This window comes from Pinus tabuliformis, chromosome X (genome assembly GCF_031772625.1).
Source record: "Pinus tabuliformis cultivar Carrire ecotype Pingquan chromosome X, CPIR1, whole genome shotgun sequence".
Lineage (NCBI taxonomy): Eukaryota > Viridiplantae > Streptophyta > Pinopsida > Pinales > Pinaceae > Pinus > Pinus tabuliformis.
In genome coordinates, this window is record NC_142308.1 from 525,129,781 (window position 1) to 525,152,198 (window position 22,418).

Genomic DNA, 22,418 nt, shown 5'->3' on the forward strand with positions numbered 1-22,418 from the left:
AGCTGATTGAACCAATATCTCTTCTAAAAAAATTCAATAATTCCAATTTAATAATCCTATCGACCTCTATTTGTACCTTTTGGGACAATTGCTAGTTTTTAATCAATTTATTTATTTAATACAAAACCATCCCAATGGTATTCTCTGAACCAAATAATGTCATTAAAGAAGGAACCAATAAAATCTGGTCGTTAAGAGAGAGAAACATAAACACATATAGAAGTGTGTTGGCGTGTTTTAAGGCAATCCTCGGAAACAATGGACGAGATAATTGAAAAATGTGTGTTACAACTGACGTTGTTAACTTGTTTTCGTCTAAAACCGCTCTAAAACCTTATCTAAAAATTTCACAGGCTCCAGAGAGCTCCAGTGTACAATGGAGCTCAAGATGGGTTCAAACCATCCCTCCAATGCACGCACTGGATTCACACTACAGCCATTGAGAACCCAACTGTATCCATGGCAACACTTGCCATCTATATTAATCTGGCAGAGGCCAAAATGGAGGACACAAACAAAAATCAGATGTGTCAGAAAAACTGAAAGAAGAGGCAAGAGAAAATACCCATCAGAACGTCGGAAACCGAGAGAGAAACAAGTTGATACTGCGGATACTAAAACCAGGCAGGATGGGTACTGGAGGTTCGTGAAAGTCCCAGTTCCCGTGGAGAAAGATCCGGGCAAGGACCACATTGGTGTTTCGGACGCACTCATGGAGTCAATTGCACGCTATATTAAATTTCCCGTGAGTATCTTATCGGATATGATGGCTTATCTGCATTGAGAATAGGATTTTTTTCAGTTTGTTTGGATTGATGATTATGTTTGCCTGCCATTGTTGGGTAACGTATATTTTTCCAGTTGGATTTGGGTCGATTCAGGAGTCTGGCAAATGGGTGCTATTGTTTTTAATTTCCTTTTAATCAATTTTCTGGTTGTACTGGATGAATGTTTACTGGGAATTATGTTCGCTGCATCTAGCTAACTTGGAAAACATAATTTGTTGCAGCAAGAGGTTGAACTTTTATCTCGCAATGGAACACTAAAACTTGTTAGAAAAACTTTTCTGGAAATTTATGCTATCTTTTAAATTTTGGTACTCATGCTGGTCCACTTGGTACTTCTGGTACACTGTGTCCTTTTTTAGCAGTATTGTATTGCTCGGTGTAAATTGATTGCGAGACATGACCATGTGGTGGACGCACAATTTTATGACCCACTGTTTTGCCAAATTACCCCCTCGTTTCATGCTGTTTGACTGTAGACGTAGTGGCCATAACCAGTTAGGCTCCTGCGAGGTTGCTGTATGGTTCGGTTCTTTTCTTTTCTCCACTATTCTAGCACTGTATTGCGTTAGTGATGCGTATCAATGAATGATGCAAAGCATCTCAACAAAAACTCATGGAAAATAAAGTCAACCACGTACCATTTATTGCATGCCAGTTTTGTATCTCTATAAATAGGTAGAGTCTACCCTCTCTTCAGGGCACGCAGAGGTAAACCGGTGACCTTTGATATGGGTACAAAACAACAGTACGAAAACTCACATACAAGAATAGAAATCCCAAAAGATTTAGTCGTGCAAGTAGAAAGGAGATTGTCGTAATGTATACAATGTACATATGGTATACTCTTCATTATATTACCTATTTATAGAGATACAAAATTGGTGGATTGTTATTATCTTTGATCCACTCTCCTAGGGTTACAGTTAACTCTACATATTTAGGAGGGCAATCAAGTACGACCAAGTATGTAAAATGAGTTGGGAAATATGAAGTGAAAAGTGTAAATTACAATGAGAATACATAGTCTAACAGTTAACTTAGTTCACTAGGAACTTAAGGACCGAGTCTCATCAATTTCTCCTTGTTGAGAGGAAATCATTCCCAATTTTTTCTGATGGTGTTGACATTGCAGCAAATGACAGCACAAGCTGCAGGATTTGTGCATTGGCTGGAATGTTCTCGCCGAAGGTGAACCTATGCTGAAACATGATCCTGTGAAAGTGCCGGTGTTTGGCTGGAAGAAGAAATGTACTTCCTGCTAAAGAGTGATGCTTACTAGGCACTGCGAAGGGCAGGTGCAGAAGTTAGAACCTATAGATCTCTGTGGGGAGAGGAACCATGACAGAGGGTTCCTCAGAAAGATGCAATGCATAATCTCATCTAATTCATAACTGAAGTGAGGGAAGTATGGGCTGAAGCAGGATGGGGGATGGGAATGGGAATGTGAGCATGATGTTTGTCTACTGAAGTTTAAAGCTTGTGGAGGAGGCTGTGATAGGTTGTGAGGCATGAACGTTGGAGCAGAACAAAAAGTTTTAAACTTGTGGAGGTTGACTTGCTTGATAGCCTGATGCCCTAACTGAGGAGGAGAAGATGTGATCTGGTAGCTTTTACTATCCTTGTGAAGTATGTACAGTATTAAAAAACACATCAAACTGTGCCCTGCTGTCAAACTGATAGGGGTTGCCAAGAAGCATGTTGCGACAGTCTAGTGGTGTAACATCATAGTCAACCGTATCAATGAAAGATCTAATGGAGAAATTGATGGGACACCTGCATGTAATAGGTGTGGACAAACCTGCTTCATTCGCCCGCTCAAGATGATATGGTTGTGGATGTAGTTAGTAAGTTACTACTACTAGTGTGGTGAAGAGCTGAAATGAATCGACCAACAACTTAAAACCATGTTCTTTCGGTTGCCATTGTCCATAATGAGCTGTTTGCATTATCTGGAAGGCGCGGGTGAAGAGATCTTCTTACCTGAAATTAATATAGTGCTTTGCTAGGAGAACTAGCAAAGAACCGGAGGATTTAGGATTGTGGAACTTATTCCTCTAGCTATTCCTTGAAGGCAGGTTCTTTGATTACATATTATAGTTCAACAAGGAGGGTCTTGGCCTTTTTGACACCAAAGCTTCCTTTCACTATCATTAAAACACTATTTACATTGCTTTAATACAAAAAAAGGGTGGGCCGCACATGCAGCCATCACAAGCACTAGCAAAATGCTATCAGAAACTCAAAAGTGTGCTGGCTTAGGCTAAAACCGCCGAGAACATATAGCTGCTGAAAAAATAAAGCACAGTAGCAAACTCTGAGGTGCCACAAGGCATCCACTCCGATACTTAAAACATTATAATGTCAGCAGTTGGTGGTGCCAGGTGGCTCATCATGGTCATCCAGGGTGGGGTCCCAAGAACCCAGCATGAGAGGCTGATTAGCCGACTGTTCTGATCCATCAGTAGCAGCTTTGGGAAGCTTTAGATCATCCAAGATGGCAATTAAGCTTCAACCATTTCATAAATGTATTTTTCGTCTTTGCTTTTATATTTTATTTTGTATTTTTATATTTGCCAATGTGTCATTTTTATCTTCTCTAGATTTCATTGTTATGTATCCTTTTTAACAGTAATTTGGTTTTGCTGGGACATTTATCATTTGACTATTGGGCCATTTGACATTGTAGGTGCCGGGAATATTACCCAAAGGAGCTTTTTCTGTTGTACGCAAGTCTTTTGATGCAAGGAAGGTAATCAAATGCACAAGCTAGTATAATAGAATTAGATCCATAATTTATTTTTCACAAAATAAAACAAAATAGACAGAAAATTCAGTACTTTTCTTTTGAAAAAATGCATCTTGTATTATATTACAGCATAGAAAGATACATCAAATTATACATCAGAGTACAAATCAATGATCTAGGCAGTGACTATCCAGACATGTGTCAATATTTTCAACTCATGATAACAGATCTGCACTCAAAGAATTTAATCCTACCGCTGAAACTGATAAGTGATAACTAAGGAAAATACCGATCAGAACTTCAGATTTTCAAATTCTGAGACAAAGGATTAAAGATTCAAGAGTGTAACGTTGTAAACACTGCATCTTGAAAGGTTAGATCAATCTGGCAGAAAATGGATTGTAGATCTATGAAATGAGAAGTCTGAAAATTCAGAACAGCATGGTAAAAATCTGTAGCAACAATCACATATATTTCTATAAACACTGAAAAAAGGATTACAAGAGCTTTCTACACTAGCACAACAGCTCCTCACAAGCTCATACTGAAATCTCTCATGACACGTTTAACTAGAGTGCCCTTTTCTTTTTTATATAACAAGAAAAATAGGAGGAACAGGACTAAGAATAATCTCAGGGGTGAAGCGCTCCACTTGTGCTGTAACTCCTCACAATTAATGTGCCTATTTAAGCAAGGGAATCTCTCCCAAATAGTGCACCCTCCATTAAGTAACTCCCAAGTGAATAAATGTGCTGTTGAGTTTTCTAGGGCACAGGCTAGAAACAATTTCTTTCCATAGATAACTATTTCCAATGATTCAGTTAGCATTAATTTTACATATTATTCATCCAATATCATTAAGCAGTTACACATAAGAAAATTCAACCATTAAACAAGAAAGAGTAGTAGAAAAATAATCATGAAACCATGAGACAAGAGACACAGAAATGAGGCCTGAGGCCAGGGCAAAACCCACAAGGGGAAAACCCAAAAATCCTTCGTTAAGAGAGAGAGAGAGAGATAAAATGACAACAATGGGACAAAGACCCATTGTCACCTCAGTTAGTGTCCCCTACTCTTTACGAACTTTCACCGATGGGAGGAGTCTCGGTAGGATAGGAATCACTTGAGAAAGGAAGGATCAATGATCTATGTGAAGTGATTCCACTAATCCCATTCAAGGAGAGGTTCAATTGAGGCTTGATGAAAGAAAAGCTCTCCGAGAAAGACCTAGGATGGGAATCTAGACTTAGGGTTAGAGATATTCAATGATGATGAGTATGCCTAAGGTCAATACTTCCAAGGTGATATATGACCTCTCTAGAAGCTTTGCAAGGTGATTTGCCAATTGAAAGAGTGTTTTCGCTTCACTAGAGAGACCTAGAAAGAGCCTATGCAAGACCTAGAGTTTATGAGTAATCGTGGGAGGAACTCCTCCAATGTGCTCACTAGGTGGTGATAGGATAGGGAAGAGGGTCTTAAATGGTTTGTTCCTTTGAACACTATGTTCATATGACCCTTAAGAAGACCATCTTATCCAAGACGTTTAAGGTAGGCTTCCAAAGGCACAACTAGGGCACAAGTTTTGTTGAAAAGTAACCGTAGGAATTTCACCAAACTTTGAGATTCTCTAGAGGAGACACCAATGCAGATTCTTGTCTAAGTGGATTTGAAAAATTCCAACTTTAAGGAATTTTGCAGGGCGCCCTAGCAAGGCCGTTTAGGAAAAGGGGCTGGAATTTTTTGAGAGAGGAAAAGAGAAAGAAGGGAAGGTTGATCACCAATATTTCTTGGACCAACGCCTATTCTTTGGGCTATGGAGTCAATGATGATGTAAAATTTGCCAAGTTAGTCTTCAAGGAGGCTAAAAAGCGATGCCCTAGCACCCACTCTTTAACATTTACCCACCCAAGATCTATGGACTTTCATGGAAGAAAAACAAATTTCAATCCACTAGGAACATTCATCTACTTGTTATACAATGAGTAACATGTGTAATTTACAATCTATCAATCTTTACAATGATATTCAATAAATTAGGGCACAAAAGATCTAGCTAGTTGCAATAATTCCACACATTAGACATCATTTCAAGAAAAATCTTCAACAAATATCACTTACAAGATAGTAAGAGATATATACAACCATAGATCAAGAAGTAACTCCAAGAGAAATCGAAAATTTAGCTCCCAAATATATTGATATGCATGGAAAGATCTCCAAGTAGTATCCCAAAGAAAAGTGCAAAATTTGTATGAGATAAAAGTTCCAAGTGATGATGATGATTTCTCACAAATGAGAGACATCTCTATTTATATGATCCTCTACTAATTCGATTTAGCCTAAGATCCACTAACAATTATAAAATAATGTGCAAAATACAAATCTTGGTGACAAGCCCACCAAGTAGCTAATAAAGTGATGACGAAGCCATCCATAAGTGAGCCAAAACGATGAAATCGTGATGTAGAAGGGCCATTGGAGGGCCTTGTTGAGTCCTCAAGGTGCCATGAAGAGAGAGAGGGCTCGATGAATGATAAACAAGGGGGTAGCCCCTTGATCTCTATGTAAATCATCATATGGTGCTCCAAAGTAGCTCTTGGGCACAAATAGTGGTCTCATGGGTCTTCTGATGAAAGATAAGCCTATAGATTGCTCTAAATGAGGGCTCTAAAAATGGTGCTTGCCTTCCCATGTCTCAAGGGTGAGACAAACCTCCTCTGGGCCTCGAATCAGTTGCCAAACCCTATGATCACTGTAAAGCCGACTGAGGGCAATGCTGGTCCAAGTGCGTCATCTCGTGTGTAATGTGGGGCAATGAACAAGTTGCTGAAGGTGCTAAGGCTGCCCATGGCATGATATAATGCTCTGTCACATGATGAAAACCCATGGCTCTCAACGCACACCCAACAAGTGTCAATATGATCCTCTGGTGGGCTTGGGCCCTAGTTAAATTGCCCAACCCATGATGAACCACCTGCCAATTACGCATAAGATCCAATGCGTCTCCTCACCATCGGGTACAATAATTCATTAGTGCATCTAAGTGGACCATGCTTGTTAATCAGTGGCACAAATGAGACTTCATAATGAGTTTCCCTTCCAAATTTGAGGGTTTGAGCATGTAATGGTGTTACCTCCCTATGGAGGAGTGGCTAATAAACGACCCTATTAGGTGTTCCTAGCCCTTAAGGTGAAAAACATGTCCCTGGTACATCCTTTAATTGATAGGTGTCATGTGAATGATGATGAATGGATGGGGATAAGGGTTCTCAAGGCCAAATGCCATGGGCTCGAGGATAACAATGATGAGGGATGTCCACATATTGGGTATATAGATGTAGGAGGGAGCAATTGTGGATACATGAGTTACCACGACCTTTGTTTTTCCACCTCTCTTTATTTTCCTTTTGCCTTTTCTTGATTTTTCTTTGTATTGCTACTCGAGGCTTCAGGAAATCAAAGCATGTTGTGTATGATGTAACACAGTTATTACTAGTGTTGCGAACATCAATAACATCCTGATTTTATCTCGAAATCACGATTTTTTGGCCTAGCCGATGTTTGACCAATATTTTCCTGATTTTCACGATTTTTTGGTTTTGAGGACTTGTTATCACTCCGTAATTTCCCTAGGCTGAGGACAAAATCGTAGAGGTAACCACAAAACCACTTTGAAAGCTGGGATCTAGCCCTTCTAGCTTTAGAGAGGGATCTCTCAATATGATTTGGATTTTTGTTCAAGATATTAGGCTAGTTATGAAAGTGTGAGGTGGGATTTTTTAAAGATTTGGTTGAAATTTGCAGGGAAAGTCCATTGGGCATGGAGTCATGAAACTATAGGTAATCAATCACAAAATAACATAGTAGTTGTAACAGGGCAGGATAGGCAAGCTTTTGGATCTTATAGAGTGTCTTTGGAGTGGAAAAGATGAATATGACTAAGGTTCAATTAAATATAGAGCATACTGAGATGAATTCTATATTTAACATCAGACAGAAAACATTGATATTGTTTACAAGCTAGAGCATAGTACAATTAAGTAAATTCGGCCCTTAATCTTATTGAAACAATAAAGAGAGACAACATATGGCAAACTAAGAGAAAAAACAATTTCACAAGAGAAAATACATCACCAATTGTTTGACACGGGAATCCTAGAACAAAGCTCTTTGTATTACTGCAAATTGATCCCTTTTAGTACAATGCACAACTTACATCAAAATATAGCTCCTTTCTTCATACAAGTTCCAACCTAACCCCTCAAATTCCAACCTATTCTAAGTCTTATTACAAAGTATTTATAGATTGTCTCGAATAAATTCAGACTTCAAATCAAAACTTATTACAAAATAATATCTATCAAAGGCATAGATATTTCTTGAAAAAAAACTGGATAATAGGAATCTGGTTGAATTTGGCTGTTCTGTTGAATTTTTAGAGGAAAACTGTTACTGACTGTAGCTATATATTTCTGGAAGAAATAACTGAACTATACACTAAAAATGAAAACAATCAATGAAAAGTGCAAGAAATCTGGAACTGCTGAGAAAATATTTAGCCTTTAAATCTGGAGTGGCTGTAGTTGCTTTCGCACTAGCTCATGAGCTTCCCTTTCCAAACTATATCCCCTCTTTTCCTGTGTTTCAAAAGCTGCTGACCCATTCATTTGTTAACACTTCTTCATGGTTTATTAGAGAAATTCCCGTTTTATTGTTTCATTCATCTTTCTCGGGAAAACTCAAACGGCTTGCCATAGTGCCAAAATCCTCCTGACGCCTTATCGGGTCACCTATCGGAACAATGAAAACCATAAAACATGGCGGAGTATAAAATCATGACTATGGAAAGGATTTTAAGCCATAAAACCAATGAGCGTTAACCATAGGCTTATGTCGTAGGTGCTTATCCCGCAATTTTTCCTTATGCTTCCTTTTAAAATTTTTGAGATTTTCCACCCTCCAGGATCCTTAGCTCACACTGTTATTTTATCATTCCACGTGTCCAAGGGGTTGTGACTATAAGCACAGTCTTCTAGGGCTAAGCCCTTTAGCTAGGGACAGGGGGCCGATTCTTTGAAGTGTTGCATTATATTTTAAAACACTCATAAAATGATAAGACATGCGCCTGGGCCCTTTAGGGTACCAGAACATCGCAATCGGCGATTTTATAGTGCTGCATTTTGTTGCACACTCCAAAAATTGCGAACACTGATATGTGATAACCCCTGGTGGTCAGCCCTGACCTTTGGTTCCTTACAACCATGGGCCAGCCCCCGTTTCATAGCTCCTCTCCTGACGATTTCTAATCAGGGAAATATACTTTGGTGCGCAACTTCTAACATTGCCGATTGCCGAAATGCCGATCACCTCTTCTGCTTAGCGCCTGGTCTTTTGACCCTTCTCGTGACCATAAGCTAGCCCCCTTATCGGAGCCCCTCTCGACGATTTCTAATCGACAGTTTAACTTATGCTACGATGTGCCTCTACCTTGCGAACGCCGATTGCTGACGTCATCCTCTGCCACGTGTTAGCCTGCGAATGGTGACACGTGTCACCCATTTTTTGGCCTCTTCCGAGCCTTGAAAATGTTGAATCTGCTTGCCATGTGTCCACCATACGACCACGTCATGATGACGTCAGCCGTCGCGTGGCATATCGGAACCAATGAGTGTGTGACACGCATCCCTTTGGGAGGAGAGAGAAAAGGCCCGACCTTCCCTGTTTTCCAATTGCTGCATCAGCCTGAAAATTTTCCCCTAAAACCACTAATGGATTTCGGGGGTGGCCCCTTGGCGGTATGTGGTTTCAAGTCGGGGGGGTGTGAAATTCACCATAGATTGCCACATATACAAAAATGGTTTCATCAAAACCATTTTTCGGTGGTCCGAAAATGAATGATGGTTGTTGATTTATGAGCTTTAGCCCCGTGACCTTTATCGGATCCAATCTTTTGCTGCCATGTGTCCCTTTGGGAGGAGAGAGAAAAGGCCTGCCTGGCCTGGTTTTGCAAGCATTTCCTTTGTTAATTTGTTTCAGGCCTTTCCCGACACTTTAACACTGGAGGCCTTTTTCCCGCAATCCCGACGATTTCGAAATGTGACCACCTTGCCTCCATTGCGAATCGCCGATTGTCGACCCCGCCGACTGACCATGAACCTCTCGGATGCGGATTTGGAACCTTTGATCACCGATTGCGATCCCGACGATCGCTAATCGCTGATTTTGCTCCGCTGTCCACTATTTTCTCTCTCCAAAACCTCCAGGATGCGGGATTTGGACTTTTACTTAGCCTTTTCCTTTGTTCTGTGGGTTTTGAACAAGGATCTTCTTCTTGTCATAACTTTTGATTCCGAGGTCCTTTTGAGGAGATCTACAACTCGTTGGAAAGCTGCTTCTGAGTACTTTATTATGAAAATCCCTGCTAGATCATTTACAGAAGCTTGAAAAGCAAAAAGCCTTCCCAACCTTAGACTGATTTTGACCACAGGACTTGAAAGACTGAATGGTTTCTTAGATAAGTAAATCTTTAGGCTATGACACCTAGTGACTCATATGCTAAGTTTCACAAGCAGATTCCCAAAATAAATAACTGGACACAGATTATAATTACCTATATTTATAGGACCCTAACATTGGCTCCAATGGGGATGGCATCCTCCTTGTGAGGTGTCAAGAACACCGCCGATTAGTAGCCTTCTCTTTTGGGAAATGGTGTCAAAATTAAAAACCAACTAACTGCAAACTGTTTGACAAACTTACATCACTGTAAACTTTAAAAGAAATTAAAAAATTTGACAGCACACTACTAAAGTCTTAGGGCCTTCTCCACGGGCTTCAAACCTCAATGAGAGCTGTCTGCTGTTGCTGAGAATATATACACTAGGTGATCTCCTCCTTCCAATGTAGCCAGTCAAGCAAATGGCTACTTGACTGAGTGCCGCTTATACCTCTCACGACCAGGCAGAAAAAATATAAGACTGGCAACCCAAACTGCCACTGAAACTGCTGACTGCACTCCACTAATGTAAGAACAACCATTTTCCTTGATGGCTGCAACAGATCGGTCAAAGGATCTTAAAGAACATGAAAAATCACCTATCTTGATGATTGTAGCAAATCAGCAAAAGCATCTTCAATAATCTTACCCCATCTTGAAAATCAGCAAAAAGCCAAGCATTCTCTTTGTTTTCAGCCACTAACTTATCAACAACAAAAATATCCATATCTATGAGGTCTTCAACAATATGCTCTCATTCATAATTTTCCTGCAATACTAGGTGACTATTACTTGGGGCAATTTCACTATCTAAAGCCTTTATGCATGCAAATTCAAAACTTTGATTCACACAGTCTTCTTCTCGAAATAATAATTCAAGAAATGACTGGGTTGAAGAACAACTCAGAAGAATATCTTGATCTTTTTCCTGGTCACTTAACAATTGGCAAGGTTGTTGAATATACCCATCAGACTCTGGAGAAAAGACATGAGATTCATCATCAAGAGTACAATCTGATTCATTTCCAGTGAAGGAAGAAACCTTTGTCTGCTGGAAATTTTCCTGAAAACAAAATAAATCTCCATCACCCCTGTTTTCAGACTCACTACTAGTTAAAGGGGAAGAACTTTGACTGCAGAAATCATCCAAGATATCATCTATTGGATGATCAAAAACCGAAGAAGGTTGCTGCAATCTTTGGATGAGGGAGTCTTCAATGTAACAAGCAACAGGGTCCTCAATTATATCAGAAGGTTGCTGCCAAGTTATGCTAGCTTCAACTTGCTTTCTTGCTTTCTTAGCGATCTTATAATTTTCTTTCAACAATTCAAATGTAGCATAACATAAAGGTAGAGTTACCATCAGCAAATTCATTGTTTTCTTCATGTTCAATGTCAAAATTATAAGACTGCTCACCTGAATCAATACTTTCATCATATTCTTCAGGATGACTGCTTTCCCTAAATTGATGAAATTGAACATCCTTTTGCTGAGAACATGTCACTGGTCACTCTATAGGACTGCCTTCAAATGAATAAATAAAACAACCAGGTTCTAACTCTCTGTGACACAAATAACCAATATCTCTCTTTTCTGCCCATTTTGCTTGGCAAGGAAGCTTTCTTTGCTGTTTTCCGACAGCAGGTTCATTTTTCAATGTGAACGTTTCCATCAACATTTCAATGGTTTTCATCAATGTATTCAGCTTATGATCTGACAATGGAGAAATCTCTTCATTCACTAGGGTCAAAGTCCATTTGGGTCATCTTATTAATGGTAGCTGATATTTTTTTTGGATCCCTCTCATCGAGAGGTGTAGGATTGATCTAAAGATCATCCGATTCTGATAAGTATTCATGGTGATATGAATTTATTAGCGTTATGGGACAATTCGTCAAGGTTGGCCAGCAACCAAATAAACCCCACTTGTGCTCAACGTTTTAGTATAAATAGGAGAGGTCTTCAAGTCATTTAATACTCATCTCTTGTGATCTCACTCTCCACTTGTTTGGGTTTTTGGTGGAAGGGGAGGTCTAGAGGAGATGCCTTCTACGCAGCCCTAAAGGAGAAGTCTTGGACGTGCCCTAGCCGCAGTCAAGAAGGGCAGTGAAGTGTAAGCCCTCAACGCAATCAAGGAAAGGCTCTCTAGTCTAAGGGAGCTTCAACGCAAATCTAAGGAATCCTAGAGGGAGCCCTAGCCGCAGTAAAAGAGGCCTTCACACAGCTGAAGGTAAAGCCCTCATATGCTGTCCCAAATGCCCTAGCCGCAGGTCATGAAGGGACCCTAATTTGCTGTCTCAAGAGACCCTCAAACACAGCAAGAAGAGAACCTTGATCTGGTGTCTATGGAGCTCCTAATCCGCAATCCTTAAAGGTTCTAATACGCTGTCATAATGGAGACTCTAGGAGAAGAGCCCTATACATTGGAAGTGCAGTGCGGAGATCTGGCCGCAGGCAAAGGGAGATGAATTACGCTGTTATAATAAAGCCCTCAAACAGTTAGGAAGAAATCTAAACGTAGGGCTAAAGGGAGATGCCCTAACTGCTGTTTCAAAGCACAGTCATAAGCCCTAAACGCTGTCAAGAAGAGGTGACCTTAATACGCAGTGAAGGGTGACAAAGAAGCCCTTGTTCGCTGTAATAAGGTGTCTTAAATACGCTATCATTAAAGGCCTCAATCCGCAATTGAGGATGACTATTCTAGGAAGCCCTTGCTGTTTCACAGCTAGAGGATGATCCGCAGCTTTAGGAGGATGGTCATAGGCAATACTAACAGTTGGTTGCTGTCCAGAAAGAAGCCTTACATAGTCACCTAGCTGCTGTTGCTGAAGGTGACAGCAGGGCCATGTTTGGGTATGATATGCTGGGCAAAAGTATCAAATGAGGAGGAACTATGAGGCTGTTGCTTGAAGGCTGATTGGATCATTGAATGTGGGACATCAAGGAAATGGTCGACCCTCCAAGAAATCAAGGAACTCCAGGTATGAAGAATCAAATGTTGTTAACGATAAGCCAAAAGGGTACTATCTTATATTGGCCCTCTCCACTGCCTCTCCTCCGACACTTTGGGAAATTGGTTGATTGATAGTGGTGCCTCAAGGCACTTCACCAGATACAAGGAAGCCCTCTCTAATCTAATAGAAAAGGAGACAAACTTGGAGATCATCCTTGGAGATGATGCCACCTATCCCGTGAAGGGAGTAGGGAATGTTACCCTTCAATTGAATCAAGGTAAGACTATTCATTTGCAAGAAGTACTATATGTACCTGATCTCAAGAAGAACCTGGTGTCCATTTCATCCATGGAGGACAAAGGATTCAAGGTGGCATTCATTGATGGAAAGGTACATGTTTGGAAAAGAAATTTAAAGATGCTTTTACTCTTGGGTTCAGGGTTGACACTTTGTATCAAGTTGGAGGAAGTCCATTAGGAGCCATGCCTTACACATCTCTACAATCTGAACTATGGCACCGGAGGTTTGCCCATCTTCATTATAAGGCCCTACTCGACGTGAGACAGATGGTGACAGGTATGCTCGAGTTCAAAGTAGAGCATGAAGGTGTATGTTCAAGACGTGCAGAAGGAAAACTTACAAGGGGACCATTCCCCTCAAGTAATAGCAAGACCACAGATATATTGCAATTGATCCACTCCGACATATCTGGTATGATGCCCGTAAACTCTTTGGGAGGATACTTATATTATCTCACCTTTACGGATGATTATTTTCGCAAGACCTGGAGCATGAAGGTGTATGTTCGGGATGTGCAGAAGGAAAACTTACAAGGGGACGATTTCCCTTAAGTAATAGCAAGACCACATATATATTGCAATTGATCCACTTCGACATATCTGGTATGATGCCCGTAAACTCTTTGGGAGGATACTTATATTATCTCACCTTTATGGATGATTATTCTCGCAAGACCTGGATCTACTTCTTGAAGAAGAAGGATGAAGTGTTCACCTGGTTCCGACACTTCAAAGCCTTGATCGAAAACCAATCTGAGAAGAAAATCAAGATATTGAGGACTGATAATGGGACCGAGTACGAATCCAATGAATTCCAAGATTATTGCAGAGAAGCTGGCATTAAGAGGGAGACTACAACGCCATACACTCCTGAGCAGAATGGTGTGGCTGAAAGGAAGAATCGCTCTATTGTAGAAGCAATTCGTGCCATGCTTCATGATCAAGGCCTTCTGAAGTTCCTATGGGCTGAAGTTGCAAATATTGCCGTGTATGTTCAAAACCGATGCCCTCATCAAGCATTGGACTTCAAGACTCCTGAAGAAATGTTCACTGGTAAGAAACCTGTATATTTTCATGTGTCGAAGGAGAAAAGAAGCAAATTGGGTGCATCTGGGAAGAAAGGAATCTTTGTGGGCTATAGTGAAAATTCTAAGAGATATAGAATTTATGTGGCTGGTCAAAAGGAAGTTGAGATAAGTCATGATGTCACCTTCGATGAAGATATGGCCCTCAGGAAGATCAACAACCTTCCAATCCTAAGGAAGGACAAAGAAGTTGACATCGGAAATCAGGGTGCAAAAGAAGACGAAATGATGCCTGATGTTGATGAACCAATGGATCCTATTGATCCTCCTCCTCCAAAATTAGACCCTCATATCTTAGGGAGACTATCGAAGATGCTGAGAGACACATTGCACCAAGGGGGACTTTCCGTGAAAGCAAGACGCCGAACAGGTATCAAGGATATTTGACCACCATGAGCACTATCATTCAAAATGAGCCTTCATCATTCGAAGAAGCCGTGAAGCATCAAGTATGGAAGGATGCTATGAATGAAGAATACAAATCAATTATGAAGAATGATGTCTGGGGTGTGGTCCCTAGACCCCAGGACAAATCGGTTGTCACCTTTAAGTGGCTCTACAAAATCAAGCATGGCGCTGATGGAAGTGCAGAAAAGTTCAAGGCTTGCTTTGTTGCTTGAGGCTTCTCTCAAAAGGAAGATGTAGATTACGATGAGATATTTGCACCTGTTGCTTGATACACCACCATCCACTCGATCATAGCCCTTGCTGCCTCGCAAGGATGGAACCTATATCAGATGGATGTCAAGACCGCTTTCTTGCATGGTTCAATCAAAGAGGAAGTCTATGTGGAACAACCTGAGGGGTTTGAGGTTCATGATCAGGAATCTCATGTATGCAGGTTGAATAAAGCTCTCTATGGATTGAAGCAAGCACCTCGGGCTTGGTATGAGATGATCGATAGTTATCTGATGACGCTGGGATTCACTAGAAGTGAAGCCGATCCGAACCTTTAATGATAAACCTCTCATTCCGGTACTTTATGTGGACGACCTCTTTCTGACAGGTGCAGACCCTCTCATTCACAAATGTAAGAGGGAGTTGGCTTTTGAATTTGAGATGAAGGACCTAGGAGCGATGCACTATTTCCTAGAGTTGGAGGTTTGGCAAAAGCTAGGTGAACTTTTCCTCTGTCAAGGAAAATATGTTGTGAAGATATTGGAAAGATTTGGGATGGTGGACTGCAAGCCTGTGACTACTTCGATGGAATTTAACTTTAAGAATTTATGTGGTAGTGCTGTTGGACCTGAATGGGGAAATTCTTCTGAGTATCGTCAACTCATAGGAGCATTGATGTTCTTGGTGAACTCCCGTCTGGACATATTTTTTGAAGTTAACACATTGAGCCAATATATGGTTGAGCTTCATCATATACATTGGATTGGTGCCAAGAATCTTCTGAGATATCTTCAGTGCACAATCACTCATGGATTGAGATACACTGCTAGAGATGTGAGGCTGCATGGTTATTTTGATGCTGATTGGGCTGGCAGTGTGGTGGATCGCAAGAGCACTTCTGGATGTTGTTTTTATTTGGGTTCTGCTTCGATATCTTGGATGAGCAGGAAGCAAAAATCGGTTGCCTTGAGCACCGCCGAGGCCGAATACATAGCTGCTAGTATGGCCTCCTGTGAAGCTGTCTGGTTGAGGAAGCTCTTCAGTGAGTTGTTTGGACATGTGCTAGATACCATCGTGATCCTATGTAACAATTAGAGTGGGATCCGATTATCAGAGAATCCCATGTTTCATGATCGCTCCAAGCATATAGATATCAGGTACCACTTTATCGGGGATATGGTACAATGAGGAGCAATAAGGCTCCATCACATTGGGACCGATGAGTAGGTCGCCGATATTTTGACAAAGCCCCTGGGGAAGGTCAAGTTCTTGGCCTTCCAAGAACGACTTGAAGTGGTGGAGAGACCCTCTTATGAGGGTCGTATATGAGATGGACATTGAGCTCTAGGAGTTCCGGGGGGCTTGGTGTATTTCTTGGAGCAATGAGCAACCATAGGGTTCAGCTTTTCCCTAGTGGTTTGCTGTGTACAGGGTGAGTGGTTTAGCCTTCCCCTGCGATACCCCTTGGCGACATGTAGGCAGGATGAGTGATTCATCCTTCTCCTGCTGAGACATCCTACTCATGTAGTCTGGGACTCAATAGAAGTACCTCTCATCTAGCCAATGAGTAGGGAAATGAGGATAGGAACCATAGTACTACCGATGGACGCATCGTGTACTACTGTACTCCTTATGCTAGGATGACTGATATTGATCTGGGATCAATTGGAACTGACTTCGGTTCAGTAAGAGTGGTATGAGACACTTTCTTTTGATTGGAACTGACTTCGGGTCAATAAGAGTGGGATGCCACACTCTCCTTTGATTGGGACTGACTTCGGGTCAGTAGAGAATGGTATGATACATTCTCGATCACTTCTTCTTCTTCATAGTTCAGCAGAGCAAAGCAGAGTAGTGCATTTATGGCAGAGATAGTATAGATTGATAGATGGATTAGCAGATTGACTTCTCCCTAGTTGAGAGGGAGTGTTAAAATTGGCAACTAGGGCCAAACTTCACATGGGCCATCTTATTTGTGATAGTTGATATTTTTCTTGGATTCCTCTCTCCGAGAGTTGTAGGATTGATTTAAAGATCATCTGATTCTGACATGTACAAATGAAGTAATGAACTTATTTTGATTATGGTCAAATTGTCAAGGTTGCCCAACAAACTTATGTAGGCTCAGAAGCTCAACAGTCACGTCTATTCATCCTCAACGTTGCATATAAATAGAAGGTGACTTAGCCTCATTTGGACACACTTATCTTCACACTTCTCTCTCTCTCCTCATTGATTGGGTATGGATTTCTGGGCCTCTCTCTCTCCACACGTCTGAAATTTCAAGAGAGCAAAATTTCAGGATGCCGAAATTTCAGGAGACTGAATTTCTGGACAGTTTGACCAAGCGTTGACCAGCATGCGTTGAGCTCCTTTGACTGCATTTTTGTGAGGAATATCTCTGTTTGGGTAGGCCGCATTTCCGGGCACCTAAATCGAGGCTAAATGTTGACTGTTGACCAACATTTACTGTAGCTAGGGCTGACCACAGGTGGGTTGTTTGACCAGACTTTGATTGGGTTGAATTTGACTGTTTTGAGGGCTGTTTTATCTTGCTATTTGGAGGTTGAAGTTGACTGAAGTTGATCGATTTGCTAAGGGTCAAATCTGCCCTGTTGACCAGCGTTGACTTTTTTGGTTAGGGCTCTTTTGCTGTTGTTATAAATTATCAGATTTGTAAATTGTACTATCTCTCTCTGCTGAACTATTGAAGACTAAAAGAAGATTTGATCAAGGGTTTCCCCACATTGGGGTTTGTCCCTGGCTGGTGCCACATCTTGTGTCCTCTTGTCTTGGCTTGTCTTCTACTATTTATGTTTATGTTCTATCTGCATTTTACTATCATGTTGATGTGATTGTTAATCTGAATATTGATACTGGGCTAATAAAGAAATTGAAGTAAAATTGCTCTAAAGCATAAAACATACCATTGTTGCCTAAAATTAACACTCTGCCTCAGAATGTAGACCTTGTAGGCCTTTGAGATCTCACTATATCCAACAAAAATCTCTCTTAGCGGGTTCCAACTTAGTCCTCTTCTCTGATAGAATCTAAACATACATTGGGCTACCAAAGATACTAAAATGGTTCTTCCGGTCTCACTCTTGTAAATGCATCCTCATGAGTCTTGTCCTCCACTTCCCTACGAGGACTTCAAAACTACGAGGACTTCTATTTTGTAGTTACATTGCTATGTTACAAATCTCCACCCATAAGAACATAAGCAAGTCCTGATCATGGATCATTGCCTTCATTGCTTCGACTATAGTCCTGTTCTTCCTCTCTGCCCCTCCATTCTGCCGTGGATTGTGGGGCATTGCCAGTTCTTTCTTGATTCCTACCTCCTTATGGAAACCCTTGAACTTAATGGTGGTATACTTGCCCCCATTGTCTGATCTCGGGATTTTGATCTTCTTCCTAGTCTGGTTCACCACAAGAGCTTTAAACTCTTGGTATTGACCAAAGATCTCATCCTTGGCCTTTAGAAAGTAAATCCATGTTCTCCTGGAATAGTTATCTATTAAGGTCACAAAATAACTAAACTCAGAGATAGACTCCACTAGCATAGGACTGCAAACATCAAAGTGCACCAAATCCAACACTCCCTTGAACCTCGTCACACTGTTAGGAAACATTGCTTTGGCATACTTGCTAAGCACACATCCTTTGCACACACCATCCCGCTCCACATTGAACTCCAGAAAACCAGTGACCATCTCCTGTAACAGTGGTAGAGCCTTGTAGTGTAGATGCCCCATTCTCCTGTGCCAAAGCTCACTCTGGCTGTCATTGTCATGTACAAGGGCTTGCATTGACTGTCCTCTCAACATATATAGGTTTCTCTATTTGCTGCCTATCAGTCGCCTCACGCTAGGATCAACTCCTTTAAGCCTAACAAATACCTCACCTCTTGTGAAATTGACCTCAAGTCCTTTATCCTTCATAGAAAAAATAGTGAGCAAGTTCTTCTCTAACCCATGTACACACTGTTATCACTCCTTTAGATCTCCAAGGTTGAGTAAGAGTCCGGCTGAGGTAACCACAGACCAACCTTTTGACTTGGTAGCTAGTCCTACCAAGCCGCAGAGGCTCTCTCCAAAGAATCACAACCATGAGGGTTGGATGGTTAGGGTTTTAGGCTAGGTATAAAGTGTAGAGGTTGTTTTGATTTGATTTGATGGGGTTATTGCTGGATGAGTATATTAGGTCAAAGAGGTTATGTCAGGGCAAATAAGATTAGGGTTACAGTCCATTCAATGGGGCAAGGCAAGTAGGTAGGCTAACACATTAGGGTTTTTTGGGATGAGATGATTTAGACAGGTGAGGAGCTAGGAAGAGCATGAAAGATGTATTCTTCCTAAACTGAAGAAAGATGAACAAACTATGAAAACTTCCCCAAAATAGAGCATGTGAGATGATTTCTGTTAATCAACTTGAAAGAGATCATACAATAGACATGAAATGGAATATGGAGTAACAATACATTCACACAAATGAAACGGAAGAAAAAACAATGCTAGACAACCATACCACAGGTATCCCAAGGAAATAGCTGCAACTCATCTATTAAAACTGGCCAAATTCTGATACAATAGTTTCTCTGATCAATCTAACAGCATCCAACTGAGTCCAACCTCTTCCAAGAGTGAAGAAGGGAATGATATAGACATCAAAACAACCTTCTCTCATCCTTAGGGGTCGAATCCCTGAGTTGAGGAAGAGATCCACAAAAATCTGAACTGATACCTAGAATATAGGGAGCTCTAAGTGGCTCCTCCCTAATTACATTGAAACCGATTCATTTGACTTGATGATAACTTTTACCTAATGAATCTACCCCTAGGTAACTTATCCACATCATTATTACATTTACCATCCTCAATTACATAGGTGAAAACATCATTTTTTGAGATGAAAGTCAAAATTATAGTGAAAATTCAAAAATATCAGCAAATGGTCAAGTGCGCCATTTTTCTGCCAAGTGCACCCTCACAGTGTCAAGTGTGCTCTCCTTGTTGCAGGTTGATTTTGACTGAGTTGTAGGTGTCCAAATTAGGCTCAAGATGGCTTATTGGAAAGCCCTTCAAGTCGACTTTCTGAATATGCCTCCAGTTTGCAAAATGAAGCTGATTTGACCCCTCAAAACTTCATTCTCCCAAGACTGCTAAGTGCACAGTGCCTAGGCCAAAATTGAGGCAGAAACATGATTTTTTGCTTGTTTTTTGCCCTTTTTACCTGCTAGTTTTGCAAATTAAGGCTGGCAAAGTGGGTTTCTTAGATATATTGGTCATTTGGCATCCACTGGTGGTCTTCATTTGCTCAAAAAGTGGCTCAAAAAAGTGCGGTGCTGTGTGTTTGACCATTTTGCTGATATAGTGTTGTCCAGGAGGTAAGAAAAGGGAAAAAACCTCTTTTTCTCATTCTTGTACCTTGGTTTTATGAAAGGCTCGTAGCAATGTTCCTCCAATTCACTTTGCTTGAACCATTTCTCCCCAACATTTGGGATCCCGGTGGTAGCGGATATAATGGCAGTGGATATAGTAAAAGTGACACCAGATAGAGTAACTTGGTTGTCATGGAGGTTAGATATGAGAAGTTTGGTCAACATGGCATGGTGTTGGACTTTTTGAATTTGCTCACAGAATTCATAACAGCCAACATTTTTGAAACATGTCACAGCCATAGGAGATGCCAAGAGTTCCCTGATATTTGTTGGCTCAAATCTGAGTATTCTCCCCCTTTGTGTGGTCTCTTCACCTCTGTTTCTTCCCCCTCACTATATGTTTTGTTTTCTTCTTCTGCCATGGTGTCTTAATGTCAAAATCCTAGGGAGGTATGATGTTGGTGGAATGTGGTTTTTAGGAATAAGGAATGGGAAAGGGAAATTGAGGGAGATGGTGCTAGGGATTTATGAAATGGGTGAAGAGACAGGGAGTAGTAATATGATGGAATTTAGGATGGGGAAATTATTTACAGGTTGGCGGTTGGCAGCGTAGGTAGTTGTAGCACCTAGGGCTTAGGGTATTGGGATAAAGGGTTTAGGGAAAGGGAATTGTAATGAGGGAAGGGCATGAAAGTGTAGGGGAATGCAATTTGGGAATTGAGAGTGCAATAGTGATTTAAGGGAGATACAAGGGTTTGAAATGAGTAAAACACCAAATCTTTGATGAAACTTTCAAAATACCATAAGGAATGACTGTAGGAGGAAGAAGAATGATCTATTTAACTGCCATCACCTGCTGGAGGTTGAAGACAACGTTGCTAAGGTTTTGGAGGCAATTTGGCAAAGTCTGGAAGCGTTTTTGGCTTTTCTGGGCAAGTGCGCAATGCCACAAGCAAATGCGCCTTGTCTTTGGCAAGTGCGCAACGCAAAAAGCAAGTGTGCAGCACCACAAGCAAACACGCCCTCTCTTTGGCAGATGCGCAGTGCCAGAAGCAAGTGTGCATCGCCACAAGAAAACGCACCCTCTCTTTGGAAAACGCGCAATGCTTGCTCTGTTTTTTGCAATTTCGCCCAGGAACTTGAAAAATGCTCTCTTGGAGTTTGCTCATCGATGGTAGGAGACAAATGAAGTTGAATTTGATGCTATGGAGGCTCTTATACTTGAGTGAATTTGATTTTTTGATTTTAGAACACACTTTCTAATGTTTCAATTCACCTTTGAAAACTTTGCTAATTACCCTTTACACTTTGATTTTCTTCTTTGCAGATTGATGATGCTGGAGTTTGGCACTCTTTACATTTGACTTTGCTTTGATGAAGTTGGCATATAGAGTTTGAGTTGGCAGCTTAGGAACAATACTTATTACATATAGTGAACATAAAATTACATAAAAAAATAAAAATAAATTACATCTCTTTTTTGAATGAAATTACACTTTGGTATGAAAATCATACTTTGAAACCAAAATTACAACTTTCGAAAACCATTTTTACATACTAACAAATCTTCTTCAAATGATAAAGAAATATTATTTCAATCACTCTCACACTTTTGCTGACCTTATGAGATGAAATGGAGTATTATTGAACCTTGGAAAATGAAACCTAGTGACCTAATGGGACCTTGAATGACCAGACTCCATGTTGACTTGACTAACATAAAGACATGATGAAATGAGCTTTTATGATTGATGTATCCTCAGTAAGACATAAAGGTGGGCCAACAAGTATTGATTTTTGAGGGAGAGAGGTTTTTTTGACTAGGGCTACCATCAGTGAGTAAATTTTTGAATCAGGACCTAGGTGGAATGACAAAAATTTTAGAATGGGACCCTAATATGATATGAAAAGAGGAGTTTTGATCGCTAATGGCAGTATGCAAATACTGACTCTAACATCGGCCTTATTGGGGATGCCAGCTCCTTGGAGGTGTCAAGAACACCGTAGACCAAGTGCCTATCCATTGGGCCAATACGGTCAAAAAA

At 40.7% G+C, this 22,418-nt stretch overlaps 1 protein-coding gene across 3 annotated transcripts in view; it reads left to right on the forward strand.

Annotated features, from left to right (window-relative positions):
* Nucleotides 1-230: 230 nt before the first annotated feature.
* Nucleotides 231-22,418, forward strand: part of LOC149141007 (uncharacterized) — a 212,690-nt gene continuing 190,502 nt past the window's right edge. For 2 of the 3 annotated variants that reach the window (XM_089447093.1, XM_089447095.1), the window contains exons 1-2: nt 231-745; nt 3,475-3,537. In XM_089447093.1, the coding sequence (XP_089303219.1) occupies nt 377-745; nt 3,475-3,537 (432 nt within the window). In that variant the 5' untranslated portion in view covers nt 231-376. The remainder of the gene's footprint in view (nt 746-3,474; nt 3,538-22,418) is intronic. The other variant, XM_089447094.1, reaches the window with a different exon arrangement.